Raw genomic sequence first — 26,133 nt, 5'->3', positions numbered from 1 at the left:
CAAAAAAAAAAAAAAAAAAAAAGGGGGTGGGGTGGGGTGGGGTGGGGTAATTTCACAATTAAGGGCATTCACAAGTATTTATCACAAAGGCTGGTGTGTAGCTCAGTGACAGAGCACTTGCCTAGCAAGCACTAGGCCCTGGATTCAATCCCCAACACCACATACACACATACACACAAATTACTAGTCTCAGAATATTTTGCTGTTGCAGCACTGGGGACCAAACCCAGGGCCTCAACAAGGCAAGTGCTCCACCACCGTGCTACATCCCAGCCCTCAGAATTATTGTTAACATTCTTTCATTCAAAATGCCTTCATTCACTCATTTGCTCACCGTTCATTTGAGTATTTATCACTTGACAGAACAATAAGAAAAATAGTAGACAGGATTCCTGCCCTCAGGGAGCTTACCGTCTAGTGGGGGAGATGGAACTGAATAATCACTCAAATGAATGCAAAGTGTCAGTTCTGATACAGGCTAGGGAGACGGGATACGTGGGATTCTCTGAGGAGGAGTTGATTTCATAGGTGAGGCTCAGAAAGTTAACCACATGGGAAATACTTGCCATCAGAAGGACAGAAGGGATTCCATTCAGCAGTGTCGTTGGATGGGAGCTCAGAGTGGGTTCCCCGGATCAGACAGATTTCCACAGGGAAGGTTTATTGGAGAGCCGTTGCATGAAGCGCATCCATGAGGAAGGCCAGGCTGGGCAGAGGGAGAAGCTGAACCCCAACAAGGGAGAACCAAGACCTTAACCAATCCTCAGGGAACGCTGGAGTTGGGGCAGCCCTTCAGAGTTGCCTCAAATCAAGGTGGGGTCCAGGGTTTGGTATCCCCACAGGAGTCCATCACTGGTCTTGAGGCCCTGAAAGGGCTGGAGCCTTGGGAGACAGGTCCCTGCTGCAGAGGGCAGTTCCCAGGAGGGTACAGCTGTGAGCCCTGAGTATTCAATGGCCCTGGCCAGGCCTGGTGACAAAATTTGCAGAGCTGAGTGCGAAACAAAACTGCGGTGTCACTCATCTGATCCTCAGGAGAGAGCTCTCTTCCCGGATTGGCAAGCAGCCATGGTGTCTCTCGTTTGCTGTCTCTCCTCATACTCCTGCAAGCTGGGGCGTAGCTGAGCGGGTAGAGACCATCACAGTTGCCCCAGTCCCACTCCACAGCTGGATCTGAGGAAGCAGGTGCCTGCCCTCAACCCCCTGCATGCAATCCAGTCCCCACTGGGTCAAAGCAGGCAGCAGTCCCTGGGCTGGGGCTGGGGAGGTGGGGAAGCAGATGGCCAAGAACCAGCCCTGGGAGCCCAGGAGCTGGTGGGAGGTGGCGGGACTGTGTGTGAGCCATGGTGCCCAGTTCTGGCACATGCTCCATCATCTCAATGGACTTTAAAAAAAGCACAAGTTCAAGGATAAATTAGTACAGACGTCAAGACCACCAGTGCACAGCTTTGAGCCCCAGCGTGGAGATGCGTGTGAGCACAGGGCCCCCCTTCCAGGACTCTGGAAGCTGGCCTGGTCCAGCAGCTGGCTGTTAGGGGCTGAGAACCGGAAGAGGGGATATGGGCAGAGCAGCCACTACCAGCAGGGCAGAGCTTCTCAGGCCCTGGGAACAGCCAGCACAACTGTCTGATGTTCTGGGGAAAAGAAAGGAAGCCAAGAGGTGAAGGACTGGTTTGGAACAGGAGGCAGCGGGGCTGCCAAGGCGCTGGAGAGGTGGCAGGGCCAGGCGGAGCGGGCGGAACAGGCCCTGGTAAGGTGCGCTGCCAGCCTTCAAAAGGATTTAACCAAGGGGGTAGCATGCTTAGAATTTTGTTTTGAAAAGATTACCCCAGCTGAAGTGAGAACAGATTAGAGGGGATTTAGGTGGATTGTGGTCATCTGTAATCCGGGGGAGAGAGGGTGGCAGCCTGGGCCACAGAGGAGCAGTGGAGACAGAGCACAGTGTTCTTATTTGGGAAAGATTTCAGAATGAGTGGCCTCCATGGTGGTCTAGATATGGGGTTAGGGGAGAGAGGGTGTCAAAATTTGCAGAGCTGAGTGCGAGGCCACGTCACAGGCATAGGCCGTGAGTACTCAATAGGGAGCCAGGCAAACAGATCCATGGGACTTCGTGAAGTTCCAGGAGAGCTAAGAGACTGACAAGCACGTGGGCAGAGACAATATAGTGTGGTCAGGGTCGTCTGGGTGGGAATATAGGAAGGTCACTCGGCCCATGTGACATGGAGTCACAGGATCAGGAAGGGCTTACAGGGGGAAATGACAACCGAAGGCAGATGCAGAGGGCAAGGAAGAGCTAGATAGATGATGAGAAAAGAGAAGAGTGGTAAAGGGCTCAGTCACAGTACAGAACAGAATGGTTCTGCAGCTGCCTTGAATGCAGGGTTTTTCCCTTCCACACCAAGTAAGCCATCGATTCTTCAGTGGGCATTAGCTGGTATCCCCTAATTAAATTGTTCTGACAATTTCTACTTGATAATAATATCCCATGGGATCTGGCTCAGCCCCAGGACTGCCGGTCCACCTGCAGATGCCAATCACAAACCTCAGGTTGCTTGGCGGTGCTTCTGAGCAAACCACTAGAAATTTGAGTCCCCAGACAGGTCTCGCTGGGTCCCTATCCAGTCTGTCCAGGAAGCACAGTTACTGGTTTGTTATAGAGGACATTCCAAAGGATACAGATAAAGAGATGCATAGGGTAAAGTATGGGCAGAGGGACCAAGAGCTTCTGGGTCATATCAGGGCATGCCACCTTCAGGAATCTGCACGTGTATTCAGCTATCAGGAAGCTCTCTGAACTCTGTCCTTTTGGGTTTTTATGGAGACTTCATTGCACCAGCGTGATTGAAGCATGGAAGACCACAGTGAAATGTGATTGGACAGATAGACTGGGGAGGGACCCAGCGAGACCTGTCTGTCCAGATTCTTCAGCATTCCTTCCTCATAAGTACAGGGCAGGATCCTTTTTGAAATGAATGACATTTTTTTATCACCTACTATCAGAAAAGGTGGGTCAGAGGTTGTTGGGTTTTCTTTATTTTTGCGGGGGGGGGGGGCTGGGCGGGTGTGAATTGGGCCTTATGTATGCTAGGCAAGTATTCTAACACATCTCCAGCCCTAAAGAATTTCATAGTGATCAGCAGCACTAAGGCAGGGATGGGAGAAGATGAGAGTTTCTGTGACCTTCCTTAAGGAAGAAGTTTTGAATCCCCAAACAGGACAAAAACCAAAGCAAGACAAAAATCATCCTTGAAGGACAATCAGAAAGAGGGAGTTAGGATGAGGTTAAAAATCAGGGGAGTGAAGCAGAGGCTCTTGGAGCTGGGTAGGCAGGCATGTCGTTCCATGACGCTGCAGGAGTAAGAAGAGATTGAGCCAGGAAGCCCGCAGGGTGCAGAAGGAAGAAGCAGTCATGTAAGAACACAGGCCAGGGACCAAAAGTTAATTCATCATCAAATCTGCTACAGACACACGTTGAAACTCAGAGTCCATTTCAATTACTGGCCATGAATGGAATATGGTCCTTGGGGTCAATGAGATAGAAAGAGCCTGAGGTTCTGCCACTTTCTGTGGCTGCTGTATCCAGATTCTGATGTGCAGGCCTGTCCCTCACATGGGGCACCAGACCAGGGAGGTGGGGTTCTGCAGGATGGCTGACATCCAGCTGGGGCTCTGTGCACCAAGCCATTCAGAGTGAGTGCCTTCTAATCAGCACGGACATGCCCAGCATGCGCCAGGCAAGTCAGCACATCTTGAGCCTGGTGAATCCTTACTGTCTGTTAGGGTTGATGAGGATGAAGAAAGAAGGTAGGGCCAGGGGTTCGGCTCAGTGGTAGAGCCCTTGCCTAGCATGCTCGAGGCCCTGCAAAATGACTGCACAAGAAACCACGTTCTAGACGCTCAATCGCAGTCTCTGCTGTTACAATCCTTTATCTCACTGTGGCTGCTCAGGACTTTGCTCCTGTGCCTTGTTCTCTGACAGGCACTGGGAGCCAACAGGATCCTGGGGCTGCAGCTGAGTGGGTAGCTGGTGAGGGAACCTCCAGGCGGAACTCAGGCATGGCAGTTGTCTTGTGTCCTCACGGCTACGGCTACTGGCTACTACGTGGGTTTTCATTTGTGGTTTAGGAAAATATGCGTCAGCCTGCTGCTGGGTAGAACATCCATACCCGGCAGAACACACAAGGGCAAGAATAGTTGCTATCCCTGATCTCAGAGATACACCAGGCCCTCTCTTTCAAGCTGATGGAGTCAAAGCCTTCTGGGTTTTCTGTCTTGTGTCCCTGCCCTGCCTAGAGCCACCAGAATGGAGGCTTGGGGACAATGTGGCTAACACCTGTAGCACACCATGGGCCAGGACTTGGGAAGGCACCGATCACTCTAATGTTCATCACAATCCTTTGAGGTAAGGGAGGCTAAGGCTCACGGAGGTTGAGTGACAGGCTAGGGGCACCAGCTAATAATTGGCAGAGCCAGTGCCAGAGCATTTCACCCGGAAGGGTTGGGGAGGGGGAGTGGGCTGGAATCACTGCAGAAAGCATTACTGCAGGCACCCCTTTGGGGCTCTCTGAAACAGTGTCCTCCCAGGGTGTCAGAGATGACAGGAAGCCCCTCTGGCCCGCAAGTGTTCCCGGCCCAGGAAGTGGCTGGCAGAAGACAGATCGTCAGGAGCAGAGTGCGAGCCCCCGGGTCTGGGAAGCCTGGGGCTGAGCACGCGGGCGGAGCCTCGAGCTAAGTCCCCTGGAGTCCAGGGCAGCATTCCTCCGAGGTCTGCAAAGGCCACCGCTTAAAGGCGCAGAGGAGCAGCTGGGAACGAGAACAAAGCGGCCAGGCCCCCCTCGGAGGAAGGAAGGAGCGAGCCCCAGGAAACAGCTGAGAGCGCTAAGCTCAGCTTGTTTTTTTCCTCTGCTCAACAGTTCTCCTGCCACGGCAAACAAAAGATGTACATTCTGATTCCCTCTTCTGTTTGGATTGTGCTGTCGACTGGATCTGCTTTGTGATGAGCCGAGGGGAAGAGGCATCCGCGGGCGACTTCTTGCTCCGTTGGCCAGTGCCGGCTGCCCGCGTGGCGCAGAGCTGCCTCCTCGGCCTCTCCCTGTCCCTGCCCATCGGTGTCGTCCGAGCCACCTGGCCGCACCGGAGGCCCCCTACACGGGGCATTTCTTTTAATGATGGAATCTCAAGTTGCCCATGTTTCAGGTTGAGAGCTGGAGGTTGACTCGTGACCTTGACCTTGAAGGACGCGGACACACGCGCACGCGCACTTTTTCATGGATGTATAAAACTGTTAAGATGTGAACTGTGCCCTCTGGGCGCCACCGAGGCCCCTCCCTGTTCCTTCAATGCCGAGGTCCACGGGTCCTCTGGTTCAGAGCCACACTGGGGCTGTGCAGAGTGCAGAGTCCACCCAGCCTGGGCACTGCCACTTAGCTCCCAGCTGAGAGTGGCAGCAGTTACACGGTCCGTGGAAGCCAGCGGTCACAGCAATGGAGGCTTTGTCTGTGCAGGTGCCTCTAGAATAGCATTTTTTTTTTTAATAACTGGTGCTGAGGATCAAGCCCAGTGCCTACACATGCTAGGCAAGGGCTCCACCACTGAGCCCCAGCCCCCAGAATTGCAATTTTAATCCCACCTAAGGTATGCATCTTTCTCAAAAAGGCAGGACACCTGTGACAGGAGTCCCAGATGGAACTAAGCAATGCACTTAAAATTCTGACCTAGAGGGACTTCTGGCCACCCCATGGGCGGTGGGGGTGTGGGGGTGGGATCCTGAAAGAAGGACATAGACATTGCCAGGCTTTCTAAACCCTGTGAGTTCTGAGGCTGGATGTACTCTATTTTGCCTGTCCAGGTGTTGACCATGTGGGGCTGCCAAAAGGCACACCATAAAACCAAAAGCAAAACAAAAACGAAGCAAAGGAAAAAAAGAAGCAGATAAACCCCACAGACAAAGTCCTCCACTAAGAGGTCTGTGGTGGCTGACTCGTGGGTGATCCCTACAGTCCTGATAAGGGCAGTTCTGGTCACATGGGCTGAAAGAGACTGTTTTGGTGTCACAAAGACTGATGTGCAGGGCCCTTTGTCACTCCAGGGGTTAAACTGAGCAGGGAGAGGTCAGCGTGGTTGGACCTGCCCCATGCTGCCTGGCGCGCTCTCCTCCCACCCCACTCGGAGGAGGCAGTTCACAGGCCGAAGACAAATGGCATAAAGGGCAGGCAATTAATTTTTTCAGCTGGAGGCTGAGATGGAATGTGGGTGCTTAGCGTCTGGCATGCGCCTCTAATTCCATTCTCCTCAGTGAAATACCTCCGCTCTTCAAGGAGGTGGTGCCCTTCAAAATTCCATGGCTGACATTTTCTGTCTTTAGGACCAAGAGGTAAATTTAGTCCCGAAAATTATTTGGAATGAATCTAAAGCTTCTCTGCATATTGTCTCATGCTCTTTCCACTACGGCATCAGGGGACCCGAGTGCTGTACAGATGGCCAGCCAAGTCCTGTATTTCCTTGGGGAAGGAGGAGCCTTGTCCCAGAACATGGCTTACTGTCTGGTCCCCATGTCCCAGAAACCTCGGTCGGGTGGAAAGGTCCTGCCAACCTGAAGAGTATAGAGACTTCACAGGGGCAAGGGGCAGGTAAGCACTTTAAGCAAGTGCTAAGGACTTAGTACTTGGCAGACAGGGAAAGGGAAGGAGTGGTCACTAAGAGGGAAAAAGTAAATCCTGAAAGAAACTTGGAGGGAGAAGAAAAAGCCACTTCACCTTCTTCCACAGAGGCAGTATAATGTAGTGGCTAAAAGAGCACATCGATTGGGGCTAGGGATACAGTTCAGTGTTAAAACACGTGGTTAGTAGGGGCTGGGGTTGTGGCTCAGTGGTAAAGCACCTGCCTAGCATGTGTGAGGCACTAGGTTTGATTCTCAGAACCGCATATAAGTAAATGAATAAAGGTCCATCAACATTTAAAAAAATATGTGATTAGTATACACAAGGCATTGAGTTGGATCCCCACCATAGCAAGAAAAAAAAATTAAAAAGGAAATTGCACACCTGTGTTTGAAACTTAGGTGGGTGACCTTGGACAAGATTTAACCTTTCTTGGTTCATTTTTCTAATCTGCAGAATGGGGAATAAAATACTTGTTATCATATAGGACTTGTTATGAAAATTAAAAGAGAAATTCACATAAAGCACTTGAAAAGATTTAGCACGGGACAAGCACTCAGCAGTGCTGTCCATCATCATCTCTAACTTTTCCCTTAGTATGTTGTGCAATCCTTGGTTCTTGACAAGGTATGTGGTCCACTTTCACCCTATACCTCCTACTGAGCAACCGATGTTTATCTGGTATCCTTGTTGGTGATTTTAACCCTGAGTCACCCTTACTTCTGAAATTTGCTGTCTGCAAGAGGCCCATACCCAGAGTAAGTTCACACTGAATGTTGCCAGGAAGCACTTCCCCATGGCTACCATTGTAACTTCATTTGGATGTTGTTAGAGTCTTTCTTCTTGTCTTTCTGACCCCAGCAGAAGAGAAGGAACCCCAGAGAAGCTTTACCCAGAATGTGAAGTCCAACTGAGAGCTGTGAGGTGTGAAAGACCATGTACACGAATGTCCTTGGCTCCTCCCGGTCCCAGTTCCCCAGCAGAGGGCAGGCAGGCTGGTATTTTCAACTGTGAGTCTAACAGAAGAGGTCTAGGGATGCTCACAGGAGAGGCGCCTCTGTGAGATGGTTTGGCAGGCTCACCAGAAAGGAGCCCAGTTGCCAAGCTGGGTCCTCATCTAGCTTCTAATCAGGTTTTTGGAGTTTCACTCTCACATGTGAACAAAGAGTCAAAAGATCATTTTTAAAAGACCTCCAAAATGAAAGACAGTACTAAAATAGAAGAAAGGAACTTCATAGAAAAGAGGAATAATCCAAGGGTAAAAAGAGAACATTTTTTAAAAAAACCTGTAGCTAATGTCTTTTGAGGGTTAAAAGAAGTTCTAGCATTCATGAAAGAAGAACAAGTATACAGGGCTGGGGCTGGGGCTCAGTGGTAGAGTGCTCGCCTAGCATGCATGAGGTCCTGGGTTCGAGTCCCGGCACCACCTAAAAATGAAATGAAGATATTGTGTCCACCTACAACTAAAATATAAATTAAAAAAAATACAATAAAACAAGAACAATTCAAGGAAGAACAACAAAGACATTTAGAAATAAAAAATGTACCAAAATGTTTGCAGAACAACATGGACAAATCTCAAAAATACTATGTTAAACAAAAGAAGAAAGAGTACCTACCATAAAATTCCATTTGTATGAAATCCAAGAACAGCCGCCTGCTTCCTGGTTGTCATGTCCCGAGCTGCTGTCCTCCGCCACACCCTTCTGCCATGATGTTCTGCCTTACCTCAGGCCCAGCTAAGAGCTGAACCTCTGAGACCACGAGCCAAAACAAACTTTTCCCCCTCTGCATTGCTCACTAGGTCTTTTGGTCACAGTGATGCAAAGCTGACTGCAACAGAAACTGGTACTGAGAAGTGGGGTTGTTGCTGTGACTAACTTGACCATATGATTGACCGATAGAGCTGGTTTGCAGGAGGGGATGGATTTTGAACAGTTTAGTGATTCCAGCTAGAAAAGCTTCAGGCTGTTGTAAGTGGAGCTTACTTAATGGGTGATTCTGGTGGGAGCTCAGAAGAACAGAATGCCAATAGGACTGTGGACAGCGGACTGTGTTTTGTTGGTGGCAGACCTTGGCATTAACCACATGCTGCTGGTTCTGCAGGAATGCAGAATGCTGGAGTTAGGGAATCATGGAGGCTTCTACCAAGATTTTAAAGGGAAGCTTGGAAGACCAGGCAAAGTGTAGCAGGGTCAGCGTGGTCTCATGAGGTTTCAGAGGAGGACCCTTTTAGAAATTGGATGACAAGACATTCATGTTATATTCTGGCAAAGAAATGTTCTACATTTTCCCCATGCCTTTCTTTGAGGCTCAATTTAAATGTGTTGGACTAATTAACCTGACGGAGGAAATTTTAAGGCATTAGAGCATTCAGGGGGTGGCATGGATATTGTTGGTGACTTTTAGCCATGTTTACTGTGATAATCAGGAGTAGAAAGCAGAATGGAAAGATTTGAGAAACTTGCAGTTTGGCCAGAAATGTGGAAGTAAAAACAGGGCTAAGCAGGGTGTGTTTATTAAAGATATTATGGTTACTAAAGAGATGCAGAGTACTTTACTGAGCGATAATAAAAAAGATGACTTGAGGACATCTCAGGAACTGGCAAGACCACACCTATCTCAGGCTCAAAGGTGTCAAAGTGAAAATTCCTTTGAGAAGGAATTTTTTTTTTTTTTTTCAAGCAGAGAAACCCTGCTTGAACAGCAGGAAGGAGGGCCTAGGAAGATGTTTCACTCTACTCAGCCACACAGGCACTTATAGAGGCTGCTACAGCCATGGTCCCCGGAGGCTTGGTTACTGCTTGAGATGGTGGCAGACCTTGTAATTAATCATGTGATGCTGATTCTGCAGGAATGCAGGATGTTGAAATTAGGGAGTCATGGAGATTTCCACAAGATGTAAAAGAAAAGCCTAGAAATCCAGGTAAAGGGTAGCACGGTCAAGAGGGTGATGCATAAACATGTGAGAAAGAAACTGAAACTGCACTGGAGCCCCTGGAGATTTAGAGACACCAGTAACATGGGGGTATCTGCCAAGAAAAGCTACAGGAATTGAACAGAAACAAGTCAAGGGAAAGGCCATGTGGGGCAGAGCTACATAGTCCTTTGGAGAGAACATCACAATGCCATGCGCCCCAGATGCTGGATGTGGAGTTACAGAACTTCTTTGCCTAGCTGGATTTCAGTCTTGCTTTGGTCCCATACCTTCTTTCTATTCCCCTACTTCTCCCTTTTGGAATGAAAATGTTCACTCTGTGCCATCACATATTGGATTTATGTAACTTACTTTTGATTGTTATAGGGGAAAATATGTGCAAGTTTGCCTTGAGTCTCAGGTGAGATTTTGGACTTGGACTTTTGGGAGATGTTAAGATGATGGGAACTCTTCAAAATGGCCTACGTGTATTTCATATTATGAGCTTTCGAGGGCCAGGGGTAGAATGTTATGTTGAATGTGTGGTGTAGTCCAAAAGCTCATGTATAGGATAATGTGAGAATTTTCAGAGGTGAAATGATTAGATTATGAGAAGTGGAATGGGATCCTTGGATTAATTGGGTGGTAACTCTAGGCAGGCAGGGTGTGGCTAGAGAAAGTAAGTCACTGGTGGGCATAACTTTGGGGTTTATAATTTGTCCTTGGGCAGCAGAGCTCTCTCTGTTTCCTGATTGTCACGTCCTGAGCTGCTCTCCTCTGCCACACCCTTCAGCCATGATGTTCTGCCTCACCTTGTACCCAGAGTTGCGCAGTTGACCAACCATGAACTTGAAACTCAGCCCTGGGAGGGAAGGTGGGGAGGAAATCCAAGAACATACAAAACTAATCAACTAGTCTATGGTAACAGAAACCAGAAAGCGATTGCCTGAAATGTGGGGAGGAGAATTGAATGGAAAGAGACAAAGGGGAACTTTCTAGGTGAATGGAGATGTTTTATAACTGATTTAGGTCTTACTTATAAGAGCATATTCAATTTTCAAAACATTGAAGTGAATGTAAGATCTATACATATTATTGTGTTAGTTATGGGTCAGTAAAAACAATATTTGCAAAAGTCAAAAGTTCAGTGAAGGATTAAACCTCTAGGTCTAGCTATCAATTTACAGGAAATGCAAAGAACAGAGGAACATATTAAATAACATCACAAGGATGCAGTCAGCAAAATCTGACTGTGAAATTCTATAGTTCCCGCAATTATTTTTTCAGCAAAGACTTGCCAGGGGATGGGTAGAGGAGACAAAGAAAGAACCTATATATTGAAAGAGTCTTAAGATCTATATGCACCACATGTGATGGTGTAAACCTGTAATTCTGGCTACTTTGGAGGCTAAGGTAGAAGGATCACAAATTTGGGGCCATCCTCAGCAACTTAGTGAGCCCCTATCTCAGCATTAAAAAAAAATTTGCCATGTATGTATAATATGTCAAAATACACTCTACTGCTACACATGGTGGTGCAACTCCTATAATCCCAGTGACTAAGGAGGCTGAGACAGGAGGATCGAGAGTTCAAAGCCAGCCTCAGCAAAAGGAAGGCAAGCAACTCAGTGAGACCCTGTCTCTAAATAAAATACAAAATAGGGATGGGGATGTGGTTGAGTGTCCCTGAGTTCAATCCCCAGTAAACCGCCCCCTCAAAAAAAATACACTCTACTGTCATGTATATCTAAAAAGAATAACATTTTAAAAGGAAAAAAAAAAGAAGAAAAAAAATAAAATAAAAATTTATTGAGGTTCAAAAAATTTTTTGAAGGGCTGGATATATAGTTTTGTAATAAAGCAGCCCTGGGTTCAATCCCTAGTACCCCACCCCCAAAATGGAGGAATCCCACCACCAAAAAAAAAAAGAAAATATAAAATTGGAACAAATGATAATAAACTTAAAGAATAAGTTCAGGGTTTCCAAAAAAAGGTGAAAAGATAAAATGAAAGGAAGAAAATGATAGGAGAAATAATGTGAGACAATTTTTCAGTGCAGACAGCCATTCGTTTCTGCGTGGAGGGCCAGCTCATAGCCAGTACCACAGATGAAAAGAGCACACACCAGTCTGACTGGGACATCTCAGGACGCTGGGGTTCTGGGCCCCAAGCCTCATGCTCCTCCCAGTGCCCCCCCTCCTGCCTCCTCTCTTCCCTTGAGCTCCCTGTGGGCAGTGCATCCAGGCCGAGCTGAGCCTCCACTTTCAGAGTCAGATGAAACACCACGAACATCACGCTGTGGAGGGTGGACCCTGATTTCCTGGTCAGCTGCTAATTGTTGAAAGATGTGGACCAACAAACACAAAGTTAGCTCTCCTTGACTGATGGAGAGTAGAGATGGAGGACTGGACCCTCTCCCGTGGCTCCTCCTTGTGTCCCTTCCAGAAGAGTTCCTTAGGCCCCAGCCACCTGCCTGGCATCCCATCCCTCACCCCTTACTCCTATTGCCCCCTCTACATTCTATTATAAAAGCTTCCAAGCATTCAGCAAAGTTGAAAAAAATCGCACTGGAGCAAGTGCCTGTGAAATACCCACTATCTAGAATGTGTCACTGACATTTTCAGTACCTTTATTGGACTATAATTTAATATCATCAAATCCACCTTTTAAAATCGGCTGGTGTTAGTTACATTCACAGAGGTGCACAAACATTGCTGGCATCAATTAGGACATTTTCTTCACCCCCCAAAGACACCATATTCCCTTTAGCAGTTACTCCTATTCTTCCCCTCCCCTCTTCTATCCCTAAGCAAAACACTTAGTCTTTCTGTCTCTGTGGAATTGTCTATTTTAAACATTTGATATAAATGAAAACCATACTCTATATGGTCATCTGAGACTGGCTCATCATTTGGAAGGTTTATCTCTACTGTGGCATGTCTCAGTGCATCAGTCCTTTGTATGGCCAGACAATTTTCCACTGTATACCAGCAACGTTTTACTAGGTTTGCTTTGTCACATGTCTGTCCGTGGATTCATCTTCTACCCATCCACTGGATCCATCTTCTGTCTGTTCTGTGTTTTCCCTCCTCACCAACCCTCAGCAACTTCAGCTTGCAGTCCTCTCAACTCAAGCTCATGTCACACAATTACCAGAAGGGCAAAGGGGTGAGGAGCTGGTGTCTTTAACCATCTGGTTTTCTAGTAGATGAAGGCAAGGAAAAAGGGATATTGAGGTGGATATTGCTCCCATGGCATTTAAAATGTCCCCATCTCATCCCATCTCTCCCTCCAGTCCCCACTCCCATCATGGCATCCCACAGATCTCACATTTAAGAAATGCAAATTCCTTTAAGTTCCCTGAACACCCCAGTGTTCCTGACTACATCTCTTGCAAATGATAATTACTTGGATAAACTTCTAGGTAGAACAGCTTCCTCCTCTGTGATTCATCTCTTCAGTGAACCATCCTACACACACACACACACACACACACACACACACACACCCCCTCCCCATACCTACTCCATCTACCATTCACTCTACTTGAGTGAATTGACCTTGTGACCTGTCTCCACCAGTCTCTGAATCCTCTGGGCAGGGGCCAGGCCTTCTATGACTTGGTATCCCTGGAACTCATTGCAGGATGCACGTTAATACATGTTTGCAGGAGAGGGACTGGGTATTTTCTAGTCATTATCTTTACAGTTGTTTATTTAACAAATGTATCATTGGGCATGCAACAAGTGGCCCTGTGAGTGCCTGGGTTTGGAGCCAAAGATGAATGAGACTACCCCGAGCCTCACAGACGCCTCCGGGACTCTTTTGTCTGGACAAATGCAAAACCAGACAAGATGCCAGGACAACAGATGTAAACCGGAACACATGGTCACCCAAATTATATACCAGCTTTGATGAAAACAGCAGGGCCACGCTGACTCACACCCGGCCTGTTAGACCCCAGTCGCTTCCAGAACTTTCTTCTGTTTAGAGGCAAGCGCTCTACCACTGAGCTGCATCTGCAACCCTCAGAACTTTCTTGCTCAGGCCAATTGCTCATCAGTGCTTGGATCATTTGTGTTTTCCTTGTTATCCACATAGAAATTTTGCATGAAATTTCATATTGCTGAATTATTGCTTTTAAGTACACACAGAAAAACATAAGCAATAACACAGCAAGTCACTTAATGAACAGTTGAAACACTGTTGACCTCTTCTGATGTACCTTCTGATATGCATAGTTGAAACCAGTGGGTTAGGACTGTGACCTATGTAAATTTGTTAATAGACTGGTTTTCCATATTTATTGGTGGGTCTTTGGGTGTTTCCAGCTTCTGACCATTTTGAATAATGAAACCATGAACATCTCAATATAGATTCCTTACTCTTTTCTCTTAAGTTGTTTCTTTGAGGTACATACTCTAAAGTTCAATAACCTGGTTGGAGAACAGGAAGTTGATGCCTTTCACTTCCTGTTGCTCTATGTCATGTTGACTCCCAAAAGTCTGAGTCAATTTGCAGAGCACATTTATCTGTTTTTCACAATCTCTGCCAGTAATCCGAATTAATATTTTTATGTATTAATAGGAACTGATAGTCATTTTAGGGTGTTCTTTGCATTTTTAATTGCTACAGGAGTTATTCATTGTACTTTAACCAGAAGCAATTGCGTTTTTGTGAAAACATTTTATAATATAAACATATACTTTATATTTCTTTATATTTACAAGGCATATTATAGGTATTCATTAAATATTTATTAAATTAATGAATGTATTAAAATCACATGTAGGGGCTGGGGCTACAGCTCAGTTGGTAGAGTGCTTGCCTTGCATGCACACAAGGCCCTGGGTTCAATCCCCAGCACCACACACACACACACACACACACACACAAATCACATGCAGTTAGGTGGAAGATGCAGCTAAGCAGCAGAGTGCTCTCCTGGAAAGTGTGAGGGGCACTGAAAAAAAATCACATGCAGTCACAAAAAGATAAAGACCACTTGATGCCACTTATGTGAGGTTCCTAGAGTTCCTTCATAGAGACAGGAAGTAAAAAGGTGGTCGCAGGGGTGGGGAGAATAGCACCGGGGAGTTAGTGTTTAATGGCTATAGAGTTTCAGTTTTTTAAGATGAAAAGAGTCCCAGAGATTGGTCACACAACAACATGAACATGTTCAAATACTACTAAAAAATTTTGCATATGTCTTATTGCAAGTGTGTGTGTATGTGTGTGTGTGCGTGTGCGTGTGCGTGTGTGTGTGTGTGTGTTTGATACCAGGGATTGAACCCAAGGGTGCTTAATCATTAAGCCCCAGCCCCAGCCCTTTTTATATTTTATTTAGAGAGGATCTTGCTAAGTTGCTTAGGGTCTCACTAAGTTGTTGAGGCTGGCTTTGAACTTGCAATCTTCCTGCCTCAGCCTCCCGAGCTGCTGGGATTACAGATGAGCACCACTGCACCTGGCAGCAAATGTATGTGTGTGTGTGTATCACACATTGTGTTTAATGGCTACAGAATTTCAGTTTTTTAAGATGAAAAGACTCATATATATATATATATATATATATATATATATACACACACACACACACACATACACACACACATATATATATATTTATCTCAGTGATCATTTGTCATAAATTGTCAGTAGAAGTGTGCCTACTGTACATACATGTGTACATACTACATATGCACACACGTATAGTCATACATGTTAAATGAAATTTCATGTGAAATCTTGACAGTGCTAATTTTTCAATGCAGAGATGTGTGATATTAATGTAATTGCACAGAAAAGAGAATAAGAAACATCCTACACTAGATAACATGGAACATTCAATATTAGAAAGTTCTTGGCCTTAAGGAAAAAAACATATGCATCTAGTTTCCCATTATATTGGAATTTTTTAAAAAAGGAAAGCTTAGGGAATCTTTCAGACAGCAAATTGAACTTTTCATCTTAAAGATGAGATCGTGAAGCTGAATGCAGCGATACACAAGGGTAACTCCAGCAACTGGGGAGGCTGAGGCAGGAGGATAGCAAGTTCAAAGCCAGCCTCAGCAACTTAACAAGGCCCTAAGCAACTTAGTAAAACCCAGTCTTAAAATAGAAAGGTGTGTGGGGAGGGCTGAGGATATGGCTCAGTGGTTAAGCACTCCTGGGTTCAATCTCAGGCACCATAAAAAAACAATCAAAACAATATAAGATAATGAGTGGGTAGAGTGCTTGCCTAGCATGTGAGAGGCCTTGAGTTTGCTCCTCACTAGGGAGAAGGGGAGAGATAAGGAGAGGCCAACTGATTTTCTCACTTCAAGAGAAGCCACAACTTTCACTTCTATAATGACCCCAGCCAACAACTCCTTATGTCCCACTGGTCAGAGTGGACCGCATGGCCTTCCCTGGGCTGCCCCAGAGGCTGCTGGGAAGCAGGAGAAGAGCAGTTAGATGAATTGTCACCCCAAGGAAGTCAGGGAAAGTGGGTGCTGGGTGTCTGCTGTGCTCACCTCCGTGTCTCTGTTCTGCTGTTCTGGCGACAGGCTGGAACCAATGGCTACATGGCCCCTGAAATCCTGATGGACAAGGCGAGCTATTCCTACCCCGTGGACTGGTTTGCAATGGGATGCAGCATTTACGAAATGGTGGCTGGACGGACACCATTCAAGGATTTCAAGGAAAAGGTCAGTAAAGAGGATCTAAAGGAAAGAACCATGAAAGATGAGGTCGCATTCCACCATGAGAACTTCACAGAGGAGACGAAAGACATCTGCAGACTCTTCTTGGCTAAGAAACCAGAGCAACGCTTAGGAAGCAGGTAAACTACCACGCCACAGAGGTACGCTGTGACATCCGCACTGCCCGAGCGATTCGGAAAATATTTCGAATTCTTGTCAAGTCCTGAAATTCTTATTATTTTTCTAATGTGATTTACACATTTTATGATCAATTGTCTTCAATGCTTTCAAACAGTATAGCTCTTGATATGGAACTATCTCCAAGGTATGTTTTAATTGAAATGAGGTACAAAACAGCTTGCATTGTAAAAAAAAAAAAATCAAGTTGAGCGTGGTGGTACACACCTGTAATCCCAGCAACTTGGGAGGCTGAGGCAAGAGGATCACAAGTTTGAGGCCAGTCTCAACAACTTAAAATAATATTTTTTAAAAGCTGATAATGTAGCTCAGTGGTGGAACACTTGTGTAGCATGTGCAACACCCCAAGTTCAATCCCCAATACTGGAAAAAACAAAAAAGAAAAATGGAAAAAAAGTAAAAAAGACAAGATCAGACCTTTGGCAGTGGAAAAAATAGAGGGGATTTAGATTCTACTATATATACTGGTCTTTTTGTACCAGACAATTACTTACTCTGAGTTTCAAGTTCTTCACAAATAAAATGGGGGTGGTGAGGGAGGGGTTGCAGGTACAATGGTTAATTTTATGTGTCAACTTGGCTAGGCCACAGTACCCAGAAATTTGGTCAAACATTATTCTAGATATTTCTGTGCAGGTTTTTAGAAGAGATTGAGACTTCAATCAGCCGACACTGAGTAAGGTAGACCATGCTCCATAATGTGGGTAGGCCTCATCCATTCAGTTGAAGACCTTAAGAGAAAAAGATGAACCTCCCTAGAGGACATGAGAATCTGGCAGCCCTTTTGGGTTCAGACTGCAACTCTTCCCCACAGGCTTTGGACCTGCCAAGCCCTTCACAAATGCACGAGCCAACTGTAAAATAGTAAATTCCTCTCTGCCTCTGCGCCCCTCTCTCTCTCTCTCTCTCTCTCTCTCTCTCTCTCTCTCTCACACACACACACACACACACACACATGCATACACAGAGAGAGAGAGAGTCAGGAAGGAAAAACTTCCTCTACCTTCTTAGGTTCAGTGCTTGGGGACCCACAAATGAAATCAGCAAAACACAGATTATCAAGGAAAAAGACAGATTTTTGTTCATTCAGGAGTTCACACTTTTTAAAAATGTGAGTAAGAGATCATTAGAATTTAAAGTATATATACCATCTTAATAGAAGAAGGGGAAAGGGAGAAACAGGGAAAACCAGTGACCTTTAGGGAAGACGGATGGCCCTTGGAAGGCTAGACGGGAGACATGATAGTTTGTGACCATTTCTGTTTAGGTAGGGCCCTGACTCCTCTGTTGCCTGCGATTAGTCAGTCTTTCCTGTTTGGAAAACTCTGGAGGAGGGGGCTTGGGACAGTGGCGTTATTTTGGAAGGCCCTGCTTGTAAACAGATGGGAGAATTCAGAACCTGCATCTCTTGACTCTCAAACCCTTTCAGCTCCAGATAATTGGGACAGTGGCACCTTCTGGACCCTCTGCCTCCTGTTGGCCCTGTCTCTTCACAGAGCTCTGGGTTTCCGGTGGGGAGTGTGTTCAGAATTACTCAACAAGTGAGAGCGATTATTATTAATCATTACTCAATTGTTCTAAGAGAGATATTAGATGATATTTTGAATTTCTTATATTACTTTAATGGAATTTTTAAGATCTAAGAATTATACAAACATCTGGGCTTGGGGTATAAATCAGTGTAGAGCCTTTAACTAGAATGCACAAGGCCCTGGGTTTGATCCCCAGACAGACAAACACACACACACACACACACACACACACACACGGAAACCTACAACCACACGGTAGTATGACTGATTTTAATATAGTACCATGTTATGGTTTGGATCTGAATGTCCCCTAAAAGGTCAAGTGTTGAAGGCTTGGTCCCCAATACAGCAATATTCCGAGTTAGGGCTTCTTGGAAATGATTGTATCATGAGGGTTTTGATCTCACCAGTGGATTGATTCATTTGATGGATTAATAATTTGGATGGACTTCTGGGATATGATAGAGACTGTATGCAGGTGGGGCATAGTTGGAGACAGTAGGTCAATGGAGGCGTGCTCTCAGGGACTATATCTTGTCCCTGGCCCCTTTCCGACTCTCTCTTTCTCTCTCTGTCTCTGCCTCTCTCTTTGCTCCTGGCTGCAGGAACTGAACAGCTTTCCTCCTCTGTGCCCTTTGCCAAGATGTCCAGCTACCCCTCAGGCCCAAAGCAAAGGAGCCATCTAACCATGGACTGAAAACTGGGAAGTGATGAGCCAAAGTCAACCTTTCCACTTTAAGTTGTTATTGTCAGGCATTTTGGCACAGTGATGAAAACACACCAGAACTCAGCAGCCAAATTCTAACTCCTCCAAGTGGTTGCTGGTGGAGTCTCTAAAACAAGATTGCCTTTGGTCAGAATATTTGAACATGGAGGCAAGCATTTAATTTTTGACCTGTTTTTGAATTTTATTTTATTTTTTTCAGAGCTGGGGATGAAACCCAGAACCTCACAAATGCTCGTGCTCCACCACTGAGCTATACCTGCAGCCCCAACCTGACTTGAAAAATAGCCAAACAATATAATATACCAATACAAAGGGAAAGAGTCCTTATCTTTGATTCTTGTTTAAAGTTGTTTTACTGTATTGTACAAAAATGAGTATATTTTGAACAATCAAAAAAACTTGTAAATTTTATCAACAAGAAATATTACTTGATTCTTAAAATTAATTTGCAGTAAAACTTTTTAAAAAATATTTATTTTTTTAGTTGTAGTTGGACACAATACCTTTATTCCATTCATTTATTTTTATATGGTGCTGAGGATTGAACCCAGGGCCCCACACATGCTAGGCAAGCGCTCTACCGCTGAGCCACAACCCTAGCCCTAACTTGCAGTAACTTTTAAAGCATGACCTATGATCAAAGTAACTAGTATTTTGAAATTAGATAGATTCTACATCATGTGGAAGTAAAATGTTGAGTTGATTTTCCCACGTAGGTTCCAGGGTTGTATTAGGTCAGTACAAGCCATGTTATGATAATAAGCAAATCCCAAAGTCTCAACAGCTTCCAATGAAAAAAATGATTTCCCATTCACCCACAGCCCGATAGATACATAGCCCACTGCTCTCCAGGATGTCTCTCTTCCAAGCAGTGACTCAGAGATCCAGTGGAAATTGTTTTCCTTCCAGTCCCAGTGGCTGAACAGAAAGCAGAGAACTCAGAGAGCTATTCCAGCCTCCTCTGGGAAGTGACACGCTTCACACACCACTTCTGTCTCCCCCGGAACCTTTCCGCAGGTCCTGCGGAAGGGTGAGAGAGCTGGCTAGTGTTATCCTCTTTGTGCCCAGGAAGGAGAGGTGGTCCAAATATGGTGACCACTGACCATCACTGGTAGTCAGTGGCTGTCCTGACTCTCAAGGTCAGGGAGTCCCAGAGGGCACACAAACAAGGACAGTCAGAAGGCAGAGGGTGGGGAGACCCACAATTTCTCCAGATGACTTCGTTGAAGGGCTACCACCCGCTTCTGAGCCCACTTCAGTTTTATAAAATGAAATGTCAGCAAGCTTTTCCGGAAGATGCCACCTTCACCTACTGGATCATTGCTGGAAGCTGCTTCATTAAGCAAAGCCCTTCTCCAAAGACTCTGCTGTCGCGAGTGTTTTGATTAAAACCGTTGACGACACTAGAGAAGGGGCATGTCAGAAACATCTGTTCGGTGAAAGAGAAAGCCTTCCCACATTTTCATGCCAACTTTTTGTATTTCTAAGAGGTTCATTCAAATGAGATCATGTTTGCTCTAGGTAGTGGTGTCCTCCCCAGCGGAGGCAAAGGCCCAGACAGAGAGTGACCCAGTGGCGAGGCCCAGGGACCCTCCCGCCTGCCTTCACAAGCATTCAAAATACATTAAGCCTCTCTCCTTCTTTAGCCTCCCCAAAGAGGATTTCCTTCTTTGCCTTGACAAGTCTGGGAGTTAATTTGACAAAGAAGTCAAAAGCTTTCCCAGGCGTTCACAGGGTCTCCAGACAGAGTCGACTGTGAGGTTTTGTGATAAAGTAAAAGGTGAAGACCACTTGAGATTTTTTTGCAGGTTTTGTTCTGATCCATCAGTGCAGCAGAACAAGAGCAAATAACCATGTAAGCCGGTGGCTTCAGCGCTTCTTTACCGCAGAATTCCATGCCAGCAGCCCCGTCTTGGCAGGTCGGCAGGCCAAATCCCACGGTGTGGTCCTCGTGTACGGGCAAGTGAATCTCCGCTCCCTTGAGGGTTCTAAGAGTCCATTGTAATCTCTGTGTGGGGTGCAGCCACACAAGAGCCTCTGTTAATGCTCTGGAATATATTCCAATGCAACAACAAGTTTTTCCTGCACCTGCCTGTTTGGACTTTACCAAAAAATGCTGCTCCCTCGGCAGCCTCTCCTGTTTGTCCAAAGCGCCCTGCAAGGTGATGAGCCTAACAGCATCTCACAAAGCTGCCAGGGAACAAGTCTAGGGTCAAAGCCCCTTTCGTGCTATTTCCAAAGACAGTGCAGGGGTGAGAGTTGCTAATGCAGAAGACCAAAGTGATCAGCTTCGTGGCTGCCTCCACACCAGAGGGGGGAGAAGAAGCTTGGATCAGCGACACAGGAAGGCATAAGGCACAGGGTGTGCGTCCTGCCTCTAGGGACATTTAGCTGGGAGGAGAATGTACAGGTGATCTCAGAGTGGCTTGTGGTTCCCTGGTCTTTCCTAATTACTTGTCCAAAGGCTGCGGTCAGTCATCCCTGAAGGACACACCAAGGTCACCTGGACCGGTTCCCTGGACATGCTATTTGAGAGCTGTTCATCATGACCTGCGACCCTGGAGGTTTCCAAGCTCCTGGACACTCGCCATTTATCCACGTTAAAGCTGCTTAGAGTGAATTCCAAGGGCCATTGTGAGCCCAAGGACAGGGTGTTCATGCCTGCTGGAAGTTATGGAGGTAGTACATAACTTCCTGGTGGCACGTAGTCCTGTTCCAGCTCCTTGATTCCCTTTGAGACATGCAGGCCCGGCTTCAGTCCTGATCTACTTGGATGGAAGTCTAACTGCATCCTTCTGTCACATTTCAGATCCATCTGATAGATGAAGAGGTGAATGTTACTGTATAAATCACACCTCAATAAAACAACTTTTTATTTATTTTATGTTGAGATAGTGTTGTTTAGGGCCTCACTAAGTTGCCAAAGCTGGCCTCCAATTTGAGATCTTCCTGCCTCAGCCTCCCGAGTTGCTGGGATTACAAGCGTGCACCACCACACCTGGAAACAAATACATAGATTTTTTAAAAAAATCTATCTTTGAAGTTCTGGTTTATCTCCATAACTCTCCCTCCGGGCTCTTATTATACACAATGTAAGTACACAGATACTGGGTGAATAAGTTCCAGAAGATAGCCAGCCTGCATTTTCCTATCTTTTGCTTGCCAGAGGCTTCGTGGCTTGTGGGAGAAGAGAGACACCTGGTAGCACTTCCTGATGCAGCACTGCAGACCATGGGAAAACCGCAGAAGTCCTGATGGGCTCTGGATACAGTGAGGCCCAGAGTCACAGAACAGCAGCCCACGGAACGGCTGCACATCAAAGCATCCAACTGAGTTTCTTTTTTCCACAATAAAATTTGATTGCAATTTTTTCTTCAAAACCTCCCCCTATTCTCTGGCAGTCTCCCGTGCACAGTTCTTTATGAGTGCAGAGCAAATAAAAAAGTTAAAAATAAAGGTGTTAAAACAAAGTCACCGTATGCCCACAAAGTGCAATGATGACAGTGACGAGCTTCACCTCGTGGAGTGATGCTGGTCCCCCTCGTCTTGTCTCTAGTCATCTCACTGGGCAGTCTACAGGACCTTGGGATCTGATGGGGGTGAGGGGCAGAGGGGTCTCGAGGAGATTCTAGAGAAGCCTTCAATTATTTCCCAAAAAGCCTTTTTTTGATATCCGGAATGGAAAATGTAAAAAAGAGAAACCATGAATGTGAGTAATTTCTACTAAGGTTGATTTATGGCAGAAATTGGCTTCTTCCAAATGGAAGTCATTACTTAATCAGACCAGGAAATGCACTCACATAAAAAAGAAAAAGAAAAAAATTATTCTGAATCCGATGCCATAAACAGTCCTCTTCTTATGTTGTTATAGCCTGGATTAAAGAGGAAGTAAGAGAAGTGTGGCAGGCAGCCCCTGAGAGTGTCCCCAAGGATCCCCCTCTGCTACCTAATCCCTTCACCAAGAGAGGAGACTGAGCAAATAGAATGTGGTAGAAATGTCGAGATGCCAGTTGCAAGATTAGGTTACAATCTCCTGTTTGGGTGCCCCCTGTCTGTCTCTCTGTCTCTCCTTCCTTCCCTCCACCATGGAGACAGTCAACTGCAGTGTTACAGGCAGCTGTGGTGAGAGATGGAGTCTTGATCAACAACCACAGGGGACCCAACTTCAGTGGGACCTTCACATGAGACCACAGCCCTGGCCACCATCCTGCAACCTTGCAGGAAATCTTGAGCCAGAGACACCCAGCTAAGCCATGTCCACATTCTTTACTCACAGAAACCATGAAATAATAAATGTTGGTTGTTTTAAGCCACTAAATTTGGGGGCAGTTTATTTCACAGCAATACACAGCTAACACACACTTTTTCCTTTGTTCTAAGGCAAATACTGGAACCAGTTCTAGCATAGAGAAGAAGGTTTCATCATCATAACTATAGTCTCAAATTCCAAAAGTATCCTCATTCGCTGTATTGCAAATTGTTAATGGATTGGTATTTGGTTTTGGTTTTATATTTACTTTGTTTGCTTGAGGTACTCGAGACTGAACCCAAAAGGGCTCTACCACTGAGCTACAATCACCCCATCCTCTTTATTTTTACTTATTGTTATTTTTAGTTTTTGTTGTATTAGGGATTGAACTTAGGGGGCATTCTACCACTGAGCCCTTTTATTTTTTTGAGACAAGGTCTTCCTAAGTTTGGCCCCAAACTTGTGATCCTCCTGCCTCAGCCTCCCTGATCAGGGGAGATGACAAGGTGGACCACTGCTCCCAGCGCCACTTGAATTTTCCTGGTGCTCTATGAAATGCCAACAATCAAAGTCACTCCCAGTGCCCAACTCTTAAAAAAAAAAAAAAGTCACATCTCCCCGTGCAGTTTGAAGGCCAACCATGGGAACGCTACTGTCTGTGCATACTGTGGAGTTCAGGGTGATTTTACGTTGTTATTTTTCAAGGTCATCCTTTAGGTCACTGAGTGGCCTTTTCAGTGTTGGGAGAGAAGAAGCCGGTGGCTCTGCCTTGGTGGGTCCAGGTCTCAGTCCCTTGTCTGCTGTCCCCCCAGGGAGAAGGCGGACGACCCTAGGAAGCACCCTTTCTTCCAGACGGTCAACTTCCCGCGCCTGGAGGCCGGCCTCGTGGAGCCCCCGTTCGTGCCCGACCCGTCGGTGGTTTATGCCAAGGACGTGGACGAGATCGACGACTTCTCCGAGGTCCGCGGGGTGGAATTCGACGACAAAGACAAGCAGTTCTTCCAAAGATTTTCCACAGGCGCTGTCCCCGTGGCGTGGCAGGAAGAAATCATAGAGACGGGATTGTTCGAGGAACTCAATGACCCCAACAGGCCGTCCGGGGACGGGAAGGGCGATTCCTCCAAGTCTGGGGTGTGCCTGTTGCTCTAGAGGGTTCCCCCCAGCAGCGGGGAGCAGCCTGGGCGCCTGGGACCCAGAACCTGCTGAACCAGGGCTGGTCAGTGGGAGGACACTGCCAACCAGGACTGGTCAGGACAGGCGGGCTCGAGGCTGAGACGTGGGGTCCCCCTGTCTCTGTCCCCCTGACCCCCATGAAAATCAGCAGAGCCCCAGTTTTCACTGAGGTCTGGGGAAAGGAACCCTCAGGTTTATTTTGCTAAAACTACAAGCCTGAGCCCTTCCCCATCACGTCTGTGTGAATGACGCAAAGTCCCAGGGTGAGAGAATGGAACTTTGTGGTGGACCCAGCAAATGAGCATTTGCAATTCTTAGTAAATAATCATTTTAGTTTTTCCTCTGTTTATATTCTTTCTTCTCCTCATCCTTCAGCATTTTGTCTGCTTCTGTGCTTACAAAAAGGATTTTTGAAGCTGGGAATCAGGGTCCCTGATGCTCTCTCCCTAAACAGAAATGGATTGTTAATATTTTGGCAAGAGTTCGGATCACAGAATCATTTTTAATTTCACTGACAGTTTTACATTTTTTAAAAATAATTTATTATGATAATGTTCAAGCATTTTTTTTTTTATTTATAGGTGGACACAACATCTCCATCTCTTTTATTTATTTTTATGTGGTGCTGAGGATCAAAATGGTGCCTCACACAGGCGAGGCAAGTGCTCTGCCATGGAGCCACAACCCCAGCCCATGTTCAAGCATTTTTATTGTAAATCTCTATAAGAAGTATTCTGTAAGTTTAGTTGAGGCTTTTAATTAATAGATTATAAATTGCTTATACTTGCAATTTTATCTTCCATCAGTTCCCAAACTTTACTGAAATTTGGAATTGCCTAAGGATCTTTTCAAAATCGATGCCTCTTACCCCCACACATTCTGATTTCCACTCCTAGGTATGAAATACAACCTGAGCATTTAGAGTTTCAAAAATCCCCAGATGATTCTAATGTAGAGCAAATTTTGATAGATGAGCTGGGCATGGTGGCTGATGCCTGTAGTCCCAGCTGCTCCGGAGGTTCAGGCAGAAGGATCACAAGTTGGAGGATAGCCTGGGCAATTTAGTGAGACCCTGTCTCAAAATGAAAGTGTAAAAAGAGCTCAGGATATAGGTAGAGTGCTTGCCGAGCATATGCAAGGCCCTGGGTTCTCCCCAGTATCACACGCACACACTATGTTCATTTGGTAGATGCACTATGTATATGTACATATTATTACATATGGGTTTTGTGTTAGTGAGCTTTGTGATACTATAATAAAATGCCTGAGATTATCAATTTAAGAAGAGAAAAGGCTTATTTGGGTTCTTGGTTTTGAAAGTTTCTGTTCATGGTTGGTTGGTCCAGTTGCTTTGGGGTCTGAGGCAAGATAGCACAACATAGTGGGAGTCCATGATAGTGGAAGAAGCAGCAGGAAAGCGAGGGAGAGGAGAAAGATGGGCCCAGGTCCTGCCAACCCCTTCCAGTGCATGTTTCCAGTGCCCTGAATTACATTCACTGGGCCCCAGCTCCTAAGGATCCCAGCCACCCAATAGCACCAGGCTTTAGACCAATCTTTCAACACATGGGCTCTTGAAGGATGCTTGTCCAAACCACAGCAGGTCCTTATTCTGGTTATTCCAAACCTCAGTCATACATTGGACAGCCACTTTCCAAACGTCAAGACCATGTCATTTTGACAACTGCAGTGTAAATCAAACAGAAGATAAATGGTATTTGTCTTACAGAGTCTCTTCTCCTTGCACCTTGATCTCCTCACATATCTTGGAAGGACCATCTCTTGGCTTGTAAAGGCCTCAGGAGACACATGGGTAGAAAGTGAGTTGGATAAATGGGGGCCTCATTTCAGGTGCCCAGCTAGTGCTGTGTTGTAGTGTTTGTACTTCCTAAAAGCCCAGCAGAAGTGAGAAGACCAAGGCTAAAAAGAACATTTGAATCACAAATATAAATCTGGGTGATATATTTAAACAAAAAGAAGAAGGAGAAGGAAGAGGAGGAGGAG

General features: G+C 45.9%; 1 protein-coding gene across 1 annotated transcript in view; it reads left to right on the top strand.

Annotated features, from left to right (window-relative positions):
• The window catches only part of Grk7 (G protein-coupled receptor kinase 7), a 41,701-nt gene extending 17,114 nt beyond the window's left edge, over positions 1-24,587 (top strand). The window contains exons 5-6 of the mRNA XM_048794507.1: positions 16,119-16,393; positions 23,772-24,587. Of these exons, the coding sequence (XP_048650464.1) occupies positions 16,119-16,393; positions 23,772-24,108 (612 nt within the window). The 3' untranslated portion in view covers positions 24,109-24,587. The remainder of the gene's footprint in view (positions 1-16,118; positions 16,394-23,771) is intronic.
• The last annotated feature ends 1,546 nt before the right edge of the window (positions 24,588-26,133 follow it).

This window comes from Marmota marmota, unplaced genomic scaffold, assembly GCF_001458135.2.
Source record: "Marmota marmota marmota unplaced genomic scaffold, marMar, whole genome shotgun sequence".
NCBI lineage: Eukaryota > Metazoa > Chordata > Mammalia > Rodentia > Sciuridae > Marmota > Marmota marmota.
The sequence above is the reverse complement of the archived record's forward strand: the minus strand, read 5'-3'. Positions and strand labels throughout refer to the sequence as shown.